The sequence below is a fragment of the Sturnus vulgaris genome, chromosome 1 (assembly GCF_052056855.1).
Source record: "Sturnus vulgaris isolate bStuVul1 chromosome 1, bStuVul1.hap1, whole genome shotgun sequence".
In the NCBI taxonomy this organism is placed as follows: Eukaryota; Metazoa; Chordata; class Aves; order Passeriformes; family Sturnidae; genus Sturnus; species Sturnus vulgaris.
In genome coordinates, this window is record NC_142243.1 from 3,301,042 (window position 1) to 3,318,836 (window position 17,795).

General features: G+C 38.9%; 1 protein-coding gene across 11 annotated transcripts in view; it reads right to left on the reverse strand.

The window, feature by feature from the left end:
- Window positions 1–17,795, reverse strand: part of ADCYAP1R1 (ADCYAP receptor type I) — a 143,123-nt gene that overhangs the window by 13,031 nt on the left and 112,297 nt on the right. For 4 of the 11 annotated variants that reach the window (XM_088180944.1, XM_088180709.1, XM_088180783.1 and 1 more), the window contains 3 exons: window positions 17,479–17,570; window positions 6,895–6,948; window positions 3,969–4,052 (listed from right to left, as the gene is read on the reverse strand). In XM_088180944.1, the coding sequence (XP_088037070.1) occupies window positions 3,969–4,052; window positions 6,895–6,948; window positions 17,479–17,570 (230 nt within the window). The remainder of the gene's footprint in view (window positions 1–3,968; window positions 4,053–6,894; window positions 6,949–17,478; window positions 17,571–17,795) is intronic. The other 7 variants (XM_088154644.1, XM_088181065.1, XM_088181122.1 and 4 more) reach the window with 4 other exon arrangements.

Here is a 17,795-nt window from a genome sequence, read left to right on the forward strand (position 1 = left end):
ATCCCAACTTTTGCCTGGACACTTCACTAAACACATCTGAGCCATAAATCTGATGGACACCAAACCTCAGGTCTTGGTGGAAGATCCCACAAACCAGAGAACATTGTTCCTGTGGGTAATAAAATTAGACACTGGCCAAAACGTTTTGAAAAGAGAGGAACAACCTCAGAACAGGGTGATGAAGAGCATTCAGAGTGTCCAGCTTTGATGATCTCTAAAATAAGTAATCTATACCGGAGGGAGCCAGTGTAAAAGACTTTTGGAGTCTTTTCTAGTCCTTTTTCTCTATGGACATGCAAGCAGGCTAATAAAAAGGAACAGAAACATTGAGGAAGAGATTATAGAATAGTGTTATCTCTGTTAAAAAGGGATGTAAAGAATATAGGTGTCTGAAACTAGTCATGGAATTTTTAAAAAAATTAAATTAAATGTAATAAACTGGGCAAAAAATATAATCTCTCCATATCTTTTATCATTTATATTCAGACTTAATGACAACAACAACAGGATAAATGTTGTTTTGATCTAAAAGTCAGAATAGAATTATCTATTAATATGTTCTGTCTCACTGCACTCTTGGGAGATTAATTTAGGGGAAGATGCAGAGGAAACCTTTTTTTATTGTCAGTTTTCTGGCATTAATCATACCTGATTAATCACACAATTAGATTGCAGGATCTGGAAATATAATGCCATCATCAATTTATTTTAGGTGTTGTCTTCAATATTGTCATAAAAGTGAGGAAGAAAATGCATTAAATAACACATTCTGAAGTTCATGGATTATTAAAATCAGTAAAGAAGAAAAGAAGATTTCAATTATAAGAAAAAACTTGAGAGACATTAATGCCTGTATGGATGATGATAAATTGCTTTTTTTTTCAGAAGTATTGGGGAGAAGACTTCAAGCAGGTCCTGTGAGACCTGTAAGTTTGTGTGCCTACAGGGAATGAAAATCTTAAAGGACACTGTGGAATTCTCAGGTGTGTAACAGCCAAAAATATGAATCCTCTTTTCTTCCCCCACTCTTTCAGACAGGCAAGAAACTTGGGGAGTGGATCTAGAGGTTCTGAGGACAATAATTGTTCAAGTGGCTGTTTGGAAGATAGTAAAGATCTAGCAAAATCCTTGTTCACATTCCCACAGGGAGAGGAAAGTCTTAAGATTGCTTAAAAAAATATATATATATAATTTTTTGTGGAGGCTGACATTCTGTTTTCCAGCTGTTATTTTCCTTAAAATCACTTCAAACATGAGACTTTCTCCAGTATCATGGCTATGAATGTGGACTTTCCATTAAATGTAAATACAAACAAATAATGGTGTCCTGTGTTCTCCCTTACTCCTCTACTGAATAATGAAATGAGAACTTTATGCTAAAAGAAACACAAGAAACACTAAGTAGGAAGGTTGTCTAATTTGATCAGTATTTGAAGGATTCCTGCTTTTGTTTTTCCATTGCATATCCACATTTATTAAGGAGACTGCTAAGGTCTCAACCACTCAATCTTTTTGAGAAAAAAAAAATCAAAAAAGAAGCAAAAATCTCCAAACCATAGACTTTGAAGGAAGATGATATCATTGTTTTTCCATTTAGTTCTGCCCCTCTAAAATAAGAGAATTGCCCAGTTTAAAAGCTGTCCTAAGTGAAATGTTTTGCTCAAATATTAACTTTTGCAATGAAGACATCGAGGTCTGTAGTCCTGAAAAGCAACATTCATTCATCTCACCGAGGTTTGGACATACACAGCATAGATATTGATAATGAAATTATTTTAAAAATGTCTCTAAATCAGAGAAAAAGACACTTTTAATATCGTTCTTGTGTGCTACAGATGTCTTTTTAATAAAAGGTGACTCTTGTTGCAAACCCCATGGGTACTGAGTACATCTATTTATGTATATATTGATTAACTTAATGCTGTGACGTATCTGCAATGATGACATCTATTTTTAGTTAAATTAAATGCATGCTTAAATTCCCTTTATTGTCTATGAGGAACAAGAATCACTGACACAAGGACAAATCCTCTGCCCCTAAGGAAATTCTTATCACGTCCTAAATCTATCCATTAACCTCAAAGGGAACCTGGACTGAGTTTGTCACACAAATTTCTGCCCTGTAGATTTGTGAGGTTTAGATTAGAGGAACCCAATTTCTCTGGCCAAAGGTACATATTCATCATCTCTGTGATAAATCTGTGCAAAAAAAGAATTGTAACAATATTTGACACTGAAGAATAAAGAGCAAAGCAGGAAGGCACAGGATGTCATCAGTAACGAAATGCTCAACACAGTTCACATTTAATAAACTGAAGCATCTATTTTATCACAAAATGCTGAACATATTAAAGTGACTTTCAGGAACCTCAATAATCTCCCTGACAGATCTTTTCCAGTCTTTCCCAAAGATTTAATTAGGTCTGTAGCATCACTTCCAAAACACCTGAAGTAACACCTGAACACCTGAATGATTCCAGGATTTTGATTTTCCAGTGCATAAACCACATCTTCAGACCAAGGACATGAAAAACAGGGAAGCTTCCCAAGACTTTCATACTTCAACAGACACAAAACCAAAGGTTTAAGAACCTCCTGTTTAGGCTGAACTCTTCTTGCCCTTGGCTAGGTAAGATGATTTCACCTCAGAGCATTATCAGTCTCCTATCTTTCAGAAACACTGCATTTTATGTAAAATTTGGTTCACTGCAAAGGCCCACCATGGCATCTGTGCTGCATCAGGATGTCCATTAGGCAGTGAACTTTATATTTCAAACTATCTCCTCCTGACTCCCAGTTTTACCTGACCATTTTTAGTTTTCATCTGCTTTCTGTGTAGAAGATGGAGCTGCTCCTTTTTGTCTTCTCTATTTCTATCTGCTTTTGCATGGTTCCAGTCTGTTGACTGAATATTTTTCAACATCTTCATTGTTTTGTTTCTTAAATACCTCAAAGATATATGAAACCACACAGAAAATTCACTTTATTTTTTTTTCTAACTAAAAACATAACCATATGTGCAGTTTAGTTACAAACCAGTCTTTTTTCCTTAAAGGTGTTGAAGATAACTACTGAATATTTTTTAGCAAAAACCTGGAGTTTTGGGTCTCTGTGTCAGGGCACCTCAGAGAATGTTGATTCCCACTTATAAAACGGCAGAGAAATTCAGATCATCACAAAACATGTAATAGGTGTTTGAAATTGCACCTCATCTAAACAAAATGAGAGGATGACCTTGGAGCTATTATCCAACCTTAATGATTTCATGAACCTGTGAAAACCTGTGGGCTTCTCGTGCAAGGAGCAAGGAGTCAGCTGGACAATGGGATAGTGATTCATTCACACAGCTCTTGGCTGACTGGCTTTTATTCCCTCTTCTGGATGCTTCACTCTATATTTGACAATATTTGACAATGTTGGACTGAACTTGATGATCTTGGAGGTCTTTTCCAACTCAGTGATTCTGTAACTTCTGATGGATACAATTCATTTTGGTATTAGGCCAACGTTTTCACCCCTGGGTGTTTACTAAGTTAACTTCCCTCAGTTCAATGGACAAAAGAAGTTTTATACCCATGAGGGTCTGATTGACTCCATCTCACCCAGTTTTTCTAGGAAGTTTTCAGGTGAAACATTTTCTCTCAGTATGAAGGTGCTCACCTCTTTGCTGTACAATTAAGAGCAGCTATTAATTCTGTACAGACACTACCCAAAACCATAAATAGCATCAGCCATAATTAAAAAAAAAAAAAAAAAGAGAGAGAGAGAAAGAATTTAAAACAACTTTAAAATCCTCGATCGTGGCGCATCAGCAAAAGCACAGAACAAGAACCAAAAAAATTCTCCATGCAACAAGAACTAAATGAATGCTTTGCTCTCTGCTTACTTCCCCTCTGCTCTCATCCATTCATTTAATTGCAACATGCGTCATACACACACAGTAATGTCACAGGAGTGCGTACACTTACAGGGTAATGGTTGATAGTTCTGACATCTTGCAAGAGTGCTGGTTAGCCCTCTTAGGCTTACAGTAGCATTTCTGAACGCAGCTGCTAAATATGACAAGATTAGCATTTTTTTCAGCATATCGTGAACAGGCCAAGGTAGGTCACTTTCAACACATTTCATGAGACACGTCACAAAGATGGAAAGCGGACACGACAGAATGGAGTCACAGCACAGAACCAGCTGCTCGACTGAAGCAGAAATTAAAAAAAAAAAATCAAATAAAATTAAGGTGCACTGGCTGTTGCTGGCCGTTGTGATGTGCTGATCCACGGACAAACCAAAACTGAAACACCCTGAGGGCGGGCGGGCAGCGCTAACGCATCCAAAATACACACGGCCTGTTGGTCTGCTTTTGTACAGAGGGTCACAGAACAATATATTAAATGAAAGTTGACTGCATGCTCATGGAGGACAATCAGAGAGTAACATAAACCCGTAGGATGGGGATCAATCCAAGGTGAATTGGATCAGGTGTTCCTTATTTTCATTGTAGTGTGGATCCCTTCTTTTTAACCCAGTTTCTAATAAGGACACCAAAGCACTTTTTCCATCTTCTTTGGTGATGGGGAGGGAGCTCAGTATGGAATGTCAGTATGGATGTCTGGCTGGTAATTTTGGAGGTACCACTTATTTTTTGTCACTAAGACAGTGTGCTCATCAGAGCAGCAGGCTCATACACTGTGGAGCAGGACCTTGATCCCTGCATTCTAGGATTCTAGGGATTGGATACTAGGAATGGCCACTACCAAGAACAAAACAGTTCCTTTAGAACCAGCTAGGAGAGGCTCATTTAAAATCAATCACAAGAAGGGTAATCTGAAACAGGGAAAGGTATTTGGAGGGATCCTATAAGAGATTTTATGTCTGGGCTGAAATACGTGAGAATTGAAAGTAGCAATTTCTTGTCAACTTCCCAGGGGAAAATTTTTGTTTTGATTTTAACACGTGGTTGTTTTGGTGGAATTCACCTCAGGAGAGGTTGGATGTTTACAGTAGAGGTGTCTAAGTAAAATGGACATCATTAGGACCCTGAGAAACATCAGAATAAAGTAGAGAGAGAAATACACAATTACTGGCCAGGTACATCTGACCTGTCTTAGATGTCCAGTCTAGGATGGGATGAACACCAAACACAACTGAGTACCCTGACTAAATATCCATTAATATCAAGGATAATACCTTGATTTTTAAAGCAATTGCTTTCAAGGCAAACATTTAAGTTTGTTCAACCAAACCCAAATCCATTTGTGTGACACGGTCTAAGACCTGTGTTTGCAACTCATAGAATTTATAATCTGAACAGTAAACCAAGATGAATTGAAAACATTAAATTTCTCTCTACTTTTACCTCCTTTAAGTCAATCCCCATTACTGGAGTTATGTTTTGCTTCCATTTGGATAATTAAAGCCTGATAACTGTGTTGTAATTAAATATTACAGTATAAGAGCTGGAAAGAACACAGTCTTGTGGCATGTACAAATCCAGCAAATTGGTATAGTAACCATGTTTCAACTCCTAAAATGAATTTCAGTTCTTGGATGTTGCTGAGGATGTAAACATGAAAATGACTGCTCCTTTTGCACTATAATTTCTGTACTAGATTTTTGTACCACCTGCTTTTCACAGAGCTGAGTTGGGCATTAATTGTCCACTTAGACTGATCAAAAATGAGCAAGGAGATTTTAGGGCTAGTTCCATTTTATTGTGACAGGCTTTCAGAAGTGACTATGGATTTTGAGTGCCACTCATTTTTTTGGTCACTTGATCTGAAACCCATTTCACAGACCGATTTTTACCACAAGAGGGCTGCTCAGCCTGTGTTGAAAAGAAGCACTTAGGAGGCATATTAAGGTACAGAACCTGAAAAAGAAGCATCTAAAAAATCAATAATCACTTTGAAAAGTCTTAGCCATGGGTTGTTGTAGAGGTTTGTGGTCTTCAATGATATACTTAATGTTGCCATGGCAATCTAGAAATAAATTCCCCTCCGTGTTTCCTTTAGTGCTTATGCCCTGTTTTATTTGATAGAAATTGATTTTTTTATGTTTTCCTGATGAACAGACGTATCATGACAGCATTTGGTATTTACTAGAATTATTAAAAAAATAGACTTGATTTTGAAAATATTATCTAAGGATAATATATAATAAGGATAATATCTAAGGATTAACTGCTGCTCCCCACCCAGTGAGGGGACATTTACACACAGGTTTGTGATGGAAAACAGTGCTAGCACTTCTTAGGAAAACCTTAATATTTTAGTGCTGTTAGCACTTACTCTCTGCCATTTCTGATTTCAGTAGAGTCATCTCTCTGATCTTAGATGGTGTAAAGTGTCCCAGATCTTTAGAGTACAGAATTTGTAGACGTTTTCTTTCCTTTCTCTCTCCCCTTTTATTTTGCAAAGTTTATTTATTACCAAAGTAGAGACGTTGGTGGAAGGAAAGGGAGAAAGAGAGAAGAGACAGAGGAGGCAGGAACCAGGAAAAAAAAAAAAAAAAAAAAAAAAAAAAAAAGAAGAAGGAGGGAAAAAATAGACAAATATAAGGAAATGGACAGAAATGAGATCATGGGTATGAAAACACTACACGGATCAGGGCAGGATCCTCAGAGCTCTGTAGGCACACAGAGAACGGAATCGGTCACATCTAACTCTACGTGCCAAAGACAGGTTCCAAACTGAACTACCACCTTGAACTCACTCAGGGAAAGCACAGGGACTCCCAGGCTGAGCTGGCCTGTGTGACAGAGACATCTAAGGCACGGGGGGATGCTCTGTCTGAGCGAGGTGCCCTGCTGTCCCCGAGTGACCACAGACGACGACTGGACCGCTCAGATCGAGCACGAGACTTTAGACAGCTAAAGGCAAACAAGCTGAGTCTCACCGCAAGTGTCCTGGGCAGGGACTGCAGCTGCATCTGGGAGGAAGAGGGAGGGTGCTAGGGTGGAAGGGGAAAGAAAAAGTTAAACACTCCCGGGATGAAATGAGCCATGGATGATGTGGCTGCAGGCCACCGCAGCAGACCGAACACCTTTGGACGCCTCAATGCAAATGAGAGAGAGCACAAATCTGAGGCAAAAGGGGTTGCAGTTCAATTCCAGATGTCTCAGAGGTGCTTAAGAGGAATTGAATGAGCATGCTGATCCAGGGGAAGGAGGTTATGCTGCATTATCCAAGTACATCCATAATGAAAATGGTCAGAGTTCTGAATTTAGGTCGCTACCAACACACAGGGAATGATGAGGTTTGTGCCTTGTCTCTGAATGTGCTGAAGGGAATCCTTGGGGAAATGCAGTAAAGGTAGAACTTGATTCATGCAAATTAAAACTGTGCCTCCTGAAGGATCTTTGTGCACCCTGCTCGAGTAATTCTATGCAACTTCACCACGAGTAGGATTGCAGCTGTGTAGTAGCAGGAGAAGGAATGCAGAAAGAAATCAATGAAATAAAGCATTGAAATACAGTAGAAACTTAACCAAAGTGGAAGTAGAGAGATTGTATGGGAGAGAGAGGAGAATATTGAAAAGTGGATCCGTATAATATATTATTTATGTCACACACCCACTTCCCCTCAGCTCTTCCAGAGATATTCCCTAGGCTGGGAGACATCTTCTCCTTGCTGCTCAGTAGCTGAGGATTCCCTGAAGCTGCACTTGTTTCCCTTCCAAACACCAACTACATTCACAAGCCCCATGGCCTTAGAGATCAGGTGGAAAAGTTTGGAAAACAGAACTTGTTCAGTGGGCAACAAACAGATTGTGCAATTCCATCCCACTGCAGTGGCTGCAGCTCTGACCCACTGTGTGCAGGCAGACTCCTTCACCCTCTCATCCAGAGTATGCACAGATGTTTCTCAGCAAAGTTGTCTTTTAGTTGTATCTCCTCTAGATTTTGAGGTTAACAAAACAGCTCAGTGCCTTTTTCCTTGTCACCCCATGCCAGCCTGGCAGTTACTGGTGAGAAGCAGGCCATAAATTGAGATTTACCTCACCTACCTTAAACTTGTTGTTTAAAGTGAAATAAGCTGCACTAAAGGATTTTATTCTCTGGACTGGGTAGGTCTGTACTGACTGTGGAAGGAGCCCAGCACGATTGTTTTATTAAACCAGGCAGAGCCTCTGCTGTCATGCTAAAAGCACAACAAATACTGTGCTCTTCATGGAAAACAAACAAATAATTCCTCCCCAAAAAAAACAACAACAACAAAAAAAGGAAACAGTGTCTCTAGCCTTTAATGGAAAACAAATCCCAAATTCTTAGTCTTGTTACCTAAAGTTCTGCTTTTCCTTGCTAATGCCACCCAAATAAGAAAATGAAGCTGGATGAGTGCTTGCAGATTAATGCCATGGTTAAAAACAAATGTTTGACAAAGATGAATTTGGACTGGAACTTTTTGTCCAGTAAATCTGACCCTCGGGTAGATCTGAGGCTTGAAGCTGAAACTGAATGGTCAAAGAGAGTCAAAAATCTAATCTACAGTGTTCATTCTTGGCTTTTCTAACTTCTACAGAGTGGACATAAAAAGAAGGAGAACACCACTGTTATACTTGGAGTTAAATAATGAAGAGATTAAGCCTAATATTTGCCTAGAGAATAAAGCTGGTAGCAGAGGGCAGAATTCTTCCAACAAAAACAGCCTTTAAATGAACTGTAGCTTCAAGGTTCTGTGTCCTGATTCTTCCCCTGTATTAATTCTGGAGCTCCTGTTTTACCAAGCTGGTTTATTCTCTCTGACTCCAGAGCACAGATCCACAGATCCATGCACTGTGGAATAATTTTTTTTGGAGGTGCAGTAGACAATAGAGTGTTCAATGAGAAAAATGTACCATGCCAAATGAGATTCTTAAATAAATTAAGATTTTCAATACTTTAGTGTTTCAAATGAAGAATGTGCATATCCAAATCCAGGCATAAATATCTGAGAATGGGATTTAGCTCATTGTCCTCAAAAGAAAGCAAATGAGCAAAGCCCACAGTGTTTATTGTCCCAGTCTGGCACAAGAAGTGGATTTTCAAGCATTACAGACAGGTTTTGGTTCCTGTCAGCTGGCAGAGCTCAGCATCAGTGTAACTACACTGGGTTTATATAATTTGCAGCTCTGAAGCTTCAGTTCCACTGTTTTGACACTCACCTGCCTCACGTGTTATACAATATCCCTGCAGATTCATGGAACAATCCATCTCTACAATTCTCCTTAATGAAAATAGATAGCTTTGTTAAAAAAGCCTGGGTTTGCAGACATTTAATCAGCTGCACAACTCCAGTGTTTTCATTGGAAATATAAAGAGGAATTACAGTTTGGAAATCCCTCAGTAATGATCCAGGGGGGACTAAGACTGTGGATTTGTCCTATCTTGAGGTAGTTTGCATCTGTTTAAACAACCTTCATGGAGACTGAATTCTGTATTAAGGCACTGTAGCCTGGTGGCCTTTGAGGATGTTCCTTTACTCTCCAAGGCAGGCAGAGTTTGTTCTTAGAAAACTGATTACCTGCTCTGAACCACACAGCTCCTTTGGCACACAGTGTTAGTCACAAGATCCTCACAAGAAATTTGTCTTTCCAGATCAAAAAAACCTTCTGCCTTGGGATAGCACCATCTTCTTTGTCCCTTCCCTACCTCAGGCTGTGTACTTGCTTGGAGTGCATCCTAAAAATTCTCCAGATGTAAAACTAACACCAATTGGATGTGAAACAATGCCAGCTGCTGAAGTGAGACACACTAAATCAATGGCAAGGAGAAACAGAGACACTGAGAGGCAAGTAAATTCCTGTTATCCTGATATGATAGAGGCAAAAGTGTGAATGGTGGGAAAAACTAAGTGGAAGTTCATGGTTGCTGGTGGGCATTGAGCCTTGGTATAAACTGAAAGCACATTCAGGATCAGAGAGGTCAGAATTAATTCCCATTTCCTGCAGTCTCATATCAACTGCTGCCTGACCAGTTGCTTCAGCTCCACCTTCATCTTTACATTAAGAAACTGATTCAAGGAATCAGTGGTGCAAACTGATTTGGGGACAAAGAAAAATTCAGATCTATCCCTTTCAGTCTAACAGTGCACTCAAACAACAAACTTATACATGACCAGTGCATGAGGAAAAGGACAAACAGTCAGAAGTGTCTTATTTGGACATCCCCAAGTTAATGCTCAATTTGAAACTTCTGAATTTTTTCTGACTCTTCAAACTTATTATCTTTTCCAGGATCTAAGCAAGCTGTTCTGATTGAAGACACTGAACCCAAATCCTTGGCTAATTCAAAAGATGAGTGGCCTTGGGCACAGGACATTCCCTGTCCTGCTGATCTCCATGAAAACTGAAGCACATCAACACACATCAAAGCTAGATTATTCACTCTGACCAAGTGCAGTGATTTCAGAAGCACATTCGAGATCTCTTCTGCATTTTCTTTCCAAAAGCTACCTTATCTTTGCTAATCAAGAAGCTCCAGTGTGTGGCAAAATTTCCAAGGTTACAGCAAATTTAGTGAAGTGCAGCCAACCTCCCTTTACAATGCAAAGCTTTATATTCTGCACATTGCTGAAGTATTTGTGACCTTTGAAGCAGGAAGGTTGGAACAATTTCAGATATCTAAAGTGTTTCAGACAGCACATGTGTGGGTAAAGTTCTGTATTTACACAGGCACCCTGCAGATGCAAGCACTTATGTATAAATCCCTCTGGCTTGAGCCTCTGGGTGTTCTGAGCTCTGTTCCACACCAGCTATGGCAATCAAGCCATGATGGCTTTGGTACTTGTCTTTGTCTTTGAAAGGTGTTTAGATCTGGAATTTCCAGATACATGCCACTGACATTTCAATGGGAACTCATAAAACACTGTTTAGCTGTTTTTTGGTGCCTCAGACTGTGGAAACAGGGCTGTTAGGGCTAATCCAATCCTTGGTAGAACTGTTAAGAGTGCAGCAAGCTTCACTCTTTTCTTAAAAAAATATATAAAAATCATTTCTATAAAGAGAATTGCAGTGTTGGACAAAACCTGGCATTATTCTCTCCCTCACTAACCTGCACAACTCCTTGATCTTTAAAGAGAAGGAGCATCTTTTAGTGGCTTCTCTTCTAATGCAAAATTGTTCTTTTTCACTTCATGGCTTGCTCTTGTGACAGATGGGGGGGAATGTCTGTGCTTTGCTCTTTTAGGATGCAACTTGTGGGCAAAGAACTTTGTTCTCTAAGGCTGCCACAGATGGAGCCAAGGAGAATTTAGTCATCATTAGAGAATCCTTACACGTGAAACCTAGGCAGATTTCAAAATCTCATGAGCTCATCAACAACAAAAATCACCACTGTATCATTTCTCTGTCTGTATATTGATTTAAACCATAAAATTTCCCATAAAAATGCCCTACAGCCCCAGAAATAGTGTTTAAAGACAAAGCCTGTTTTTCAATGCTACTGCAAAAAGAAAAAGGACAGGAGTCAGCCTCCACCACACAGACACCACCTGTGCAGACCAAGGCCTTGCACCCTAAAATTCACCTTCTAAAGATTTCTAAATAATAGAAGCTGAACCCTTTTTAATGTTGCATTCATCACAGGTGATGTTGTAACAACAAGAAATGAGATTTGTGATCCATGATTTCAAAATTAGATCCCGCCAAAGCTCTGGTCAGGTGCTTGCATATCATTGGAAATGGAATGGAATTTCCTTTTTAAATATTGATTTGCTCTTCTGGAATATTCCTCTGGCAGGTGCCCCATGAAATGACAAAACCCCTTCCAAGATATAAACAATTTTAGGTCTAGTCTCATAATTTATGTAAGAATGTACAGGATGCACAGGATGACAGGATGGTATTTAGGTTGGGAAAGTAGAATTGACAACCAAAAATTCATCTTCCTGTCCCTGCCACAGACACCTGAGGGATTTAGGTGCATTTTTCCCCTCAGTTGTTCAGTAGCAATAACAGCTCCCAGGAACATTATAAACACTCTAAATATTCTGTGCTGTTTGATTTTACACAAATTGAAACCACAGATAGGTAATCAAAGCAGAATAGAGCTTTTGATTATTTTATCTGAAAATAAATAAATCCCTGCTAATTGCACTCCTGCTAATTATGGTACATAGCCTGTATGAGCTTACATTCCTAATTAGTACACTCAGGTTTTTTCCCAATCTCTACCTGAAAAGATTGGCACAAATGAACAACCCCCATCCTTTCCAATCAAAACTTCCAAAGTGAAAAAACAAACAAAAAAAATCAAACCAGCACCCAAAGTAATAATTTGCCTTGGGCAATGCACATAAGAAGTATAGTAGTGAATGAGCACATTTTTTTTAGAACTTTAAATAAATCCATCAAGAATTCTTGTCAATCAAAACAACAAGTATCTACTCCCCTGGCATTCCTCAGAAATGAGCACTAGGTCCTTGCTGATCATGCACTGACATCAAATGACCATCATCTGAGTTTTCCAGTGTATTTTCCTGTGGTAGAGAAGGATTAACCCAAGGACACGAGTTCCTTTTGTTGCTGGCTGTCCCAGCACCCAGCTGGCAGCACCTGGGGCTCAGAAATTGCAGCGCCCTCCTAGAGAACACACTGTCCATCCAACATCTGCCATTTGCTTGCCAAAAAACGAGCCTTTTGGCACCAAGACCCTGCCAATAATTATCAACTCTGGCACTCTGAGCACTTGCAGCAAGACAAAGCAGTAGCAGAATGAATCACTGCGTGTCCAGTGACTTTGGAGGTGAATTTTAGAGGAGTGTTGTTTACCAAAACATCTGGGTTACAACATTGTTTTTGCTGCCCTAACCCTCTAGGTTGCACCATAGGTAAAATCATACCTACCTATGATATATGCCATGATTCTCCTTTCTTTCCAGCAAGATGCTGAGTGGAGGAATGACGTAGACCTGAATTAGCTAGATATATATGTGGGGTTTGTTTTCTTTTCATTGAGCTTTCAACATGTGATACAAAATTTATGAAGAATCTGTCAAAGCAAAAGCAGAAACAGGCTCCCCCCGCCTCCCAAATTATACCAGTTATGATAAACTGGGAATCATAATAAAATTTTTAAAAAAGATTTTTTTTTTCACTTATATGTGCTTGACCCTTGAAAATGGATGAAGAAACAAAGATTCGATGGAAATGTGTGGGACTCTTTAATCTTAAGGGTTATTCCAGCATGCACCTACATCATGCACCTACTAAATATTGTGGTGTTTTATGGCAGTGATGCTGATGATTTTCCCTGTAGAGTGAATATTTCAGCAATGTAACAATGCTTGTGAAAATAACGGTGTGGATTTAAGCTTTGTGTAGGCATTTCTGTAGAAATATGTTTTTTTTCTTGGGGGGGTGATGTACTCTCTCTACAACAATTTGACCAAAACCAGGATGTCTGAAAACAGATTCTGACATACCAAGTTAAACACCATTGGGTGGATTTTTCACTGTAAAAAACAGTGAAGTCTTGCCAAATCAGTTTTTTATCCATTTCCTAAAATTCCTAAATTCAGGAAGAAACTGAGAGATGATAAATCCATGCAAATAATGTGGGCCTGATGTGCTGCTCTGTGTGCTGAACCATCGTAGGGTTGTGAATATGTGTTTGCAATCCCCAGAACTGTGAGATCCCATTTAATCCATGGATCCCTTTAATTCCTTGGCTCTCAGCATATGGGGTAACTATCCCTAAATAATCTCCTTCAAAATATTTACAAACTGCAATTGGAGATTGCTAAAAACCAGGGAGGTTCTTTCTGTTTGGAATCATGTTAATTAATTTATAACTGGATGGGAAATACAGTCACCAGTTCAAGACATGGTCATTTGTTCTGTGAGATTAAATAGGACATGTCACGAGGGGGATTGGCTTTAAATGGAAAGACAGTAGGCTTAGATTGGATATTAGGAATAATTATTTACTGTGAGGGAAGTGGTGGGACCTGGCACAGGGTGCCCAGAGAAGCTGTGGCTGCCCCTGGATCCCTGGAAATGTTCAAGGCCATGTTGGACAGGGTTTGGAGCACCCTGGGACAGTGGAAGGTGTCCCTGCCCATGGCAGGGGTGGCACTGGATGATTTTAAGGCTCCTTCCAACCCAAACCATTTTCTGTCTACATTGCTGCTGTTTATTTCACCAGCCGGGGTGAGAAACCTGCCTGAACTATGATAATAGCTGCCTTAATTACTCTAAGAATATAATCAATAGCTCTTTATGCTTCCCCACCACCTGGGCATCTCAGAACTTCTCCCTCAGATAAAAATCTATTCCATTTGCATTAATGATCTTGCTTCAGTTCGATGCTTAATTTGGCAGAATTATTCAGGACTGACACAAGATTAACTGGAACCAGACGTTTCAAGAAAAAAAACCTTCATCTTTGTCACTCCTCACACTAAATGTGACTATTGGGAGGAAGTATGAAAGTTTCTCAGAAAAATAACCCAAAATAATAATAGAATCAAAATTCTATTAAAAGGAATGTCTTCTTTTTTGAATTCCTATCTCAGCTGCTTAGACATTTTGATGAATCTTTATTTTAGATACCCCCAATATTTTCAGCTGCAAAGAGGAATTTCTCTCGAAAACATCAGCAAAAGAAAGATGGAGTGATTGCTCTGGCAGATCCTGGTGGGTTTTTGGGGTCTGGGGCTGAGATGGGATCAGCAGCATGCAGGCAGCTCCCAGGGGAACTAAAGGCATGAGGAAAGGCTGGGGAGGCATGAGACTGGTGATGAATGGCTGAACACACAAGTGGATAAAATGGAAGTTTATAACCACAGAAGCACTTGGCCACTCCAGGAAAATTGTTAGGAATTAGCAACGTGTCTCCAAGCTTTGGTCAGCCTAAAGGCAAAGGCTGTTGCATACAATGATCAGGTTGTTTAGAGAGGAAGTCTAATTTTTTTTTTCTTTTTTTTTTAATGGGGGTAAAGCCCTGATAACGTGCAGCAAATGATACAAATTGTTCGATTTATTCTAAGACAAATCTTGCATTCTCCAGTGGCTACACTGCATTAATTAAGCCTCAGTTCCCCTGCAGTGCTCTCTTCTGCCATGGTCCTGTTATAGCTCCCAGCTAACTTCTCCAGTGGGAGATTTTAATAATGAATGCACAGTAGTAGCAATATATGATTAATCTTTGAATTTAAGCCCATCCCCAGGGCTTTAAAAATCAAATACAGGCTTAAGTGCTTCACAGAACCATCACCACAGTGTCTATGAAGTAGAACCTGAGGTAGATTTTTCTGATAAAAATAGTCATTAAAATGACCTGAATTTAAACATATACCAAACATTTAAAAAAAAGTCAGTAGCCAAGGTTTTGATGTTTTTCATTTTCTTTTTTTTTGGTCATGGAATTACCAGCTGTCTAAAAGGTTATTCCAAAAAATGGAAGACTGATATTAGAATAAATCTCAATCCCTGCTGCAAATCCATGTGGTATTATGTTCAAAAACAGGCTGAAAATCCTTCCTCAACCTCATCGTTCCTCACCTACTAAAGGGAAAGTGCTTAAAGACATTCTGGAGTAAAGATCTGGATGAGGAATTTGGTCTGATGGAATGGTGCTATAATAGGTTGAACGTGCAAAATAGAACATGGAAAATGCTTAATATGAGCCACAGTCTAAATGTGAGATATTTCAATATGGTGACAGAACCAGATTATGATCTGTGGTCCTCCTTCCTTCCAAGCTCTCTTTTTACAGGCTATGTGTGCACAAATATCGACTCTGTCTGGTGGATATCTGCACAGAATTATTAATTTCATTCCTTTTTTTGTCGTCCCTGTGTGAACTTTTCTGCTGTCAAATCTGTTTGGATAAACAACACTCCGTAACACATACATCAATGCGAGATCGATTTATACACGCCCGGTTATAAAAGTTGCAAAAAAATATGAGGAAAAAAAAAATAATGGCAGCGAATGGAACAGAAAATATGATGTTTTCTCTTGGTTTTGGTGGCTAACTATACACATAGGAAAAACACCAGCAAAACCCAGTCACCATATTGATCCAAGATGACAAGGGATGTTTGATAATCCAGTTAAATCTTTGGAGTCCGTGGCATGCTTTGCTTCATAGGTGAGATGTGCAGCAGACACCAAACATGCATTTAAAAATTCAGAGCCAGAAGGAGCTCTGCACATCTCGGGTGTTAATCACAACCTAAGACTCAGGGGTGACTTCCCAGCAGCACATCCATGGGAAGCCTTCATGCAAGCCCATGGCAGACCATGCACAAGTTACCCTGGACACTAATTCTCATCCTCACTTTCATTTCTGAGGTAAATCCACCCACAGAATCAGTTTCAAGCTTTATTTTTGGCTTTGGAAACAGAGTTTATAGCAAGATGGAAGGGGCAGTGTTTTCAGTAAGTGGTTGTCTGGCTACAGACATGAAAATTGATGTAAAAATATTATTATTTAATGCAAATCTAAACTAGCTAATGGGGAAAAAAGAAAAATAGGCAGCTGGAGGACATATTTTTCCCTGAAAATTGTCATTTGGATGGATGACATCATTATACTATGATTGTGGTTACTTAGGCTGAGACTAATCACTGGATAATTGTATTTGTTACAAAATAAGCATCTCCTACTTTACCCTAACATCTTTTAGTTTTATTTAGAGTTTTCACAGCTTGTCTATTTTCATCAGGAATTTAGTGCTAAATTAAATGGTCCTACCTATGCCTATAAGTGCAAGAAAACACTCAAGCTCACCAAAAAATCCCAAAAGCAAATGTGTGTGGTGTTTAGGCCAACACCAGATGTACTGCCCCAATATCCTAATTATTCCAGAGGATTATATAATTTTTCTATGGAGAATGACTGCATGCACTCTAAAATGATAATGATGACCACCTCAACTGGCCAACCTCTGCCCTCTTATGAGGTGGAAACTAATAAAAAGGATTCCAGCTTTAAAAACTACAAAACTACAAAGATCTAGAGGAAAATTTTAGGATTTTTGTGCATTTTAAAACAATTTCAAGGGGAAGTGTGTGTGAATGCATTTAAGTTTATATGAGAATATGCATATAAGCATGTCTAGGGGATCTTCCTACACTATAATTCAGCCTAAAGTTAATTAAAACTTTTCACCAAATTTCACTGAATTTTGAACCATGGAATTTATGAAGCACAGCAAACCATCCCATGAGTATAACAGCAATTTTTATACCTGGTAAATATGTTAATTTTCAGATAACTGACATATAAAAACATTAGATTTGGTTTGGGTTTGTTTTTAATCTTGTATTTATGCTTATTTTATAAGCCTTTTAAAGAAAGGTGAAAGCTGGCATTAAAGTGCACTTTCACAGCTGATGGATTGAAAAATTAAAGTAAAAATCAACCAAAATAATTGAGTTGCAACTCTTTTCAAAAAGCAACCTAATTCAGCTGAGGTTTCTTTTTTTATTTTGGGAGTTTTTCCTATGTGTATATCAGTAATTTAAATTGATTACTGCTTTATTTGTACTTACAAGTAAATGCTGGATTCATTGCCCCCGATATCAGGTGACTGGAGTTTCTGCACAAGTATTACAATTATGCCAATAAAAAGCACAAAGTTTATCTGGGGGAAAGAAAAGAAAAAGGAAAAAAATTGTGACAATGACATACATTTACAAAGTATGAGAATGAGACATTCCCAGTGACTTGTTGGTTACGTGTCCTTTTTTTCTCCAAACCACAGTCTAAAAGTTTTATAGGGTCAGGATTAATGGAGAAAGCTCACAAGGGTCTGATCTCCCTTGCTGCAGCTAAAATGAGGCAAAATTTCTGCAGTTTCAAGAGAAGA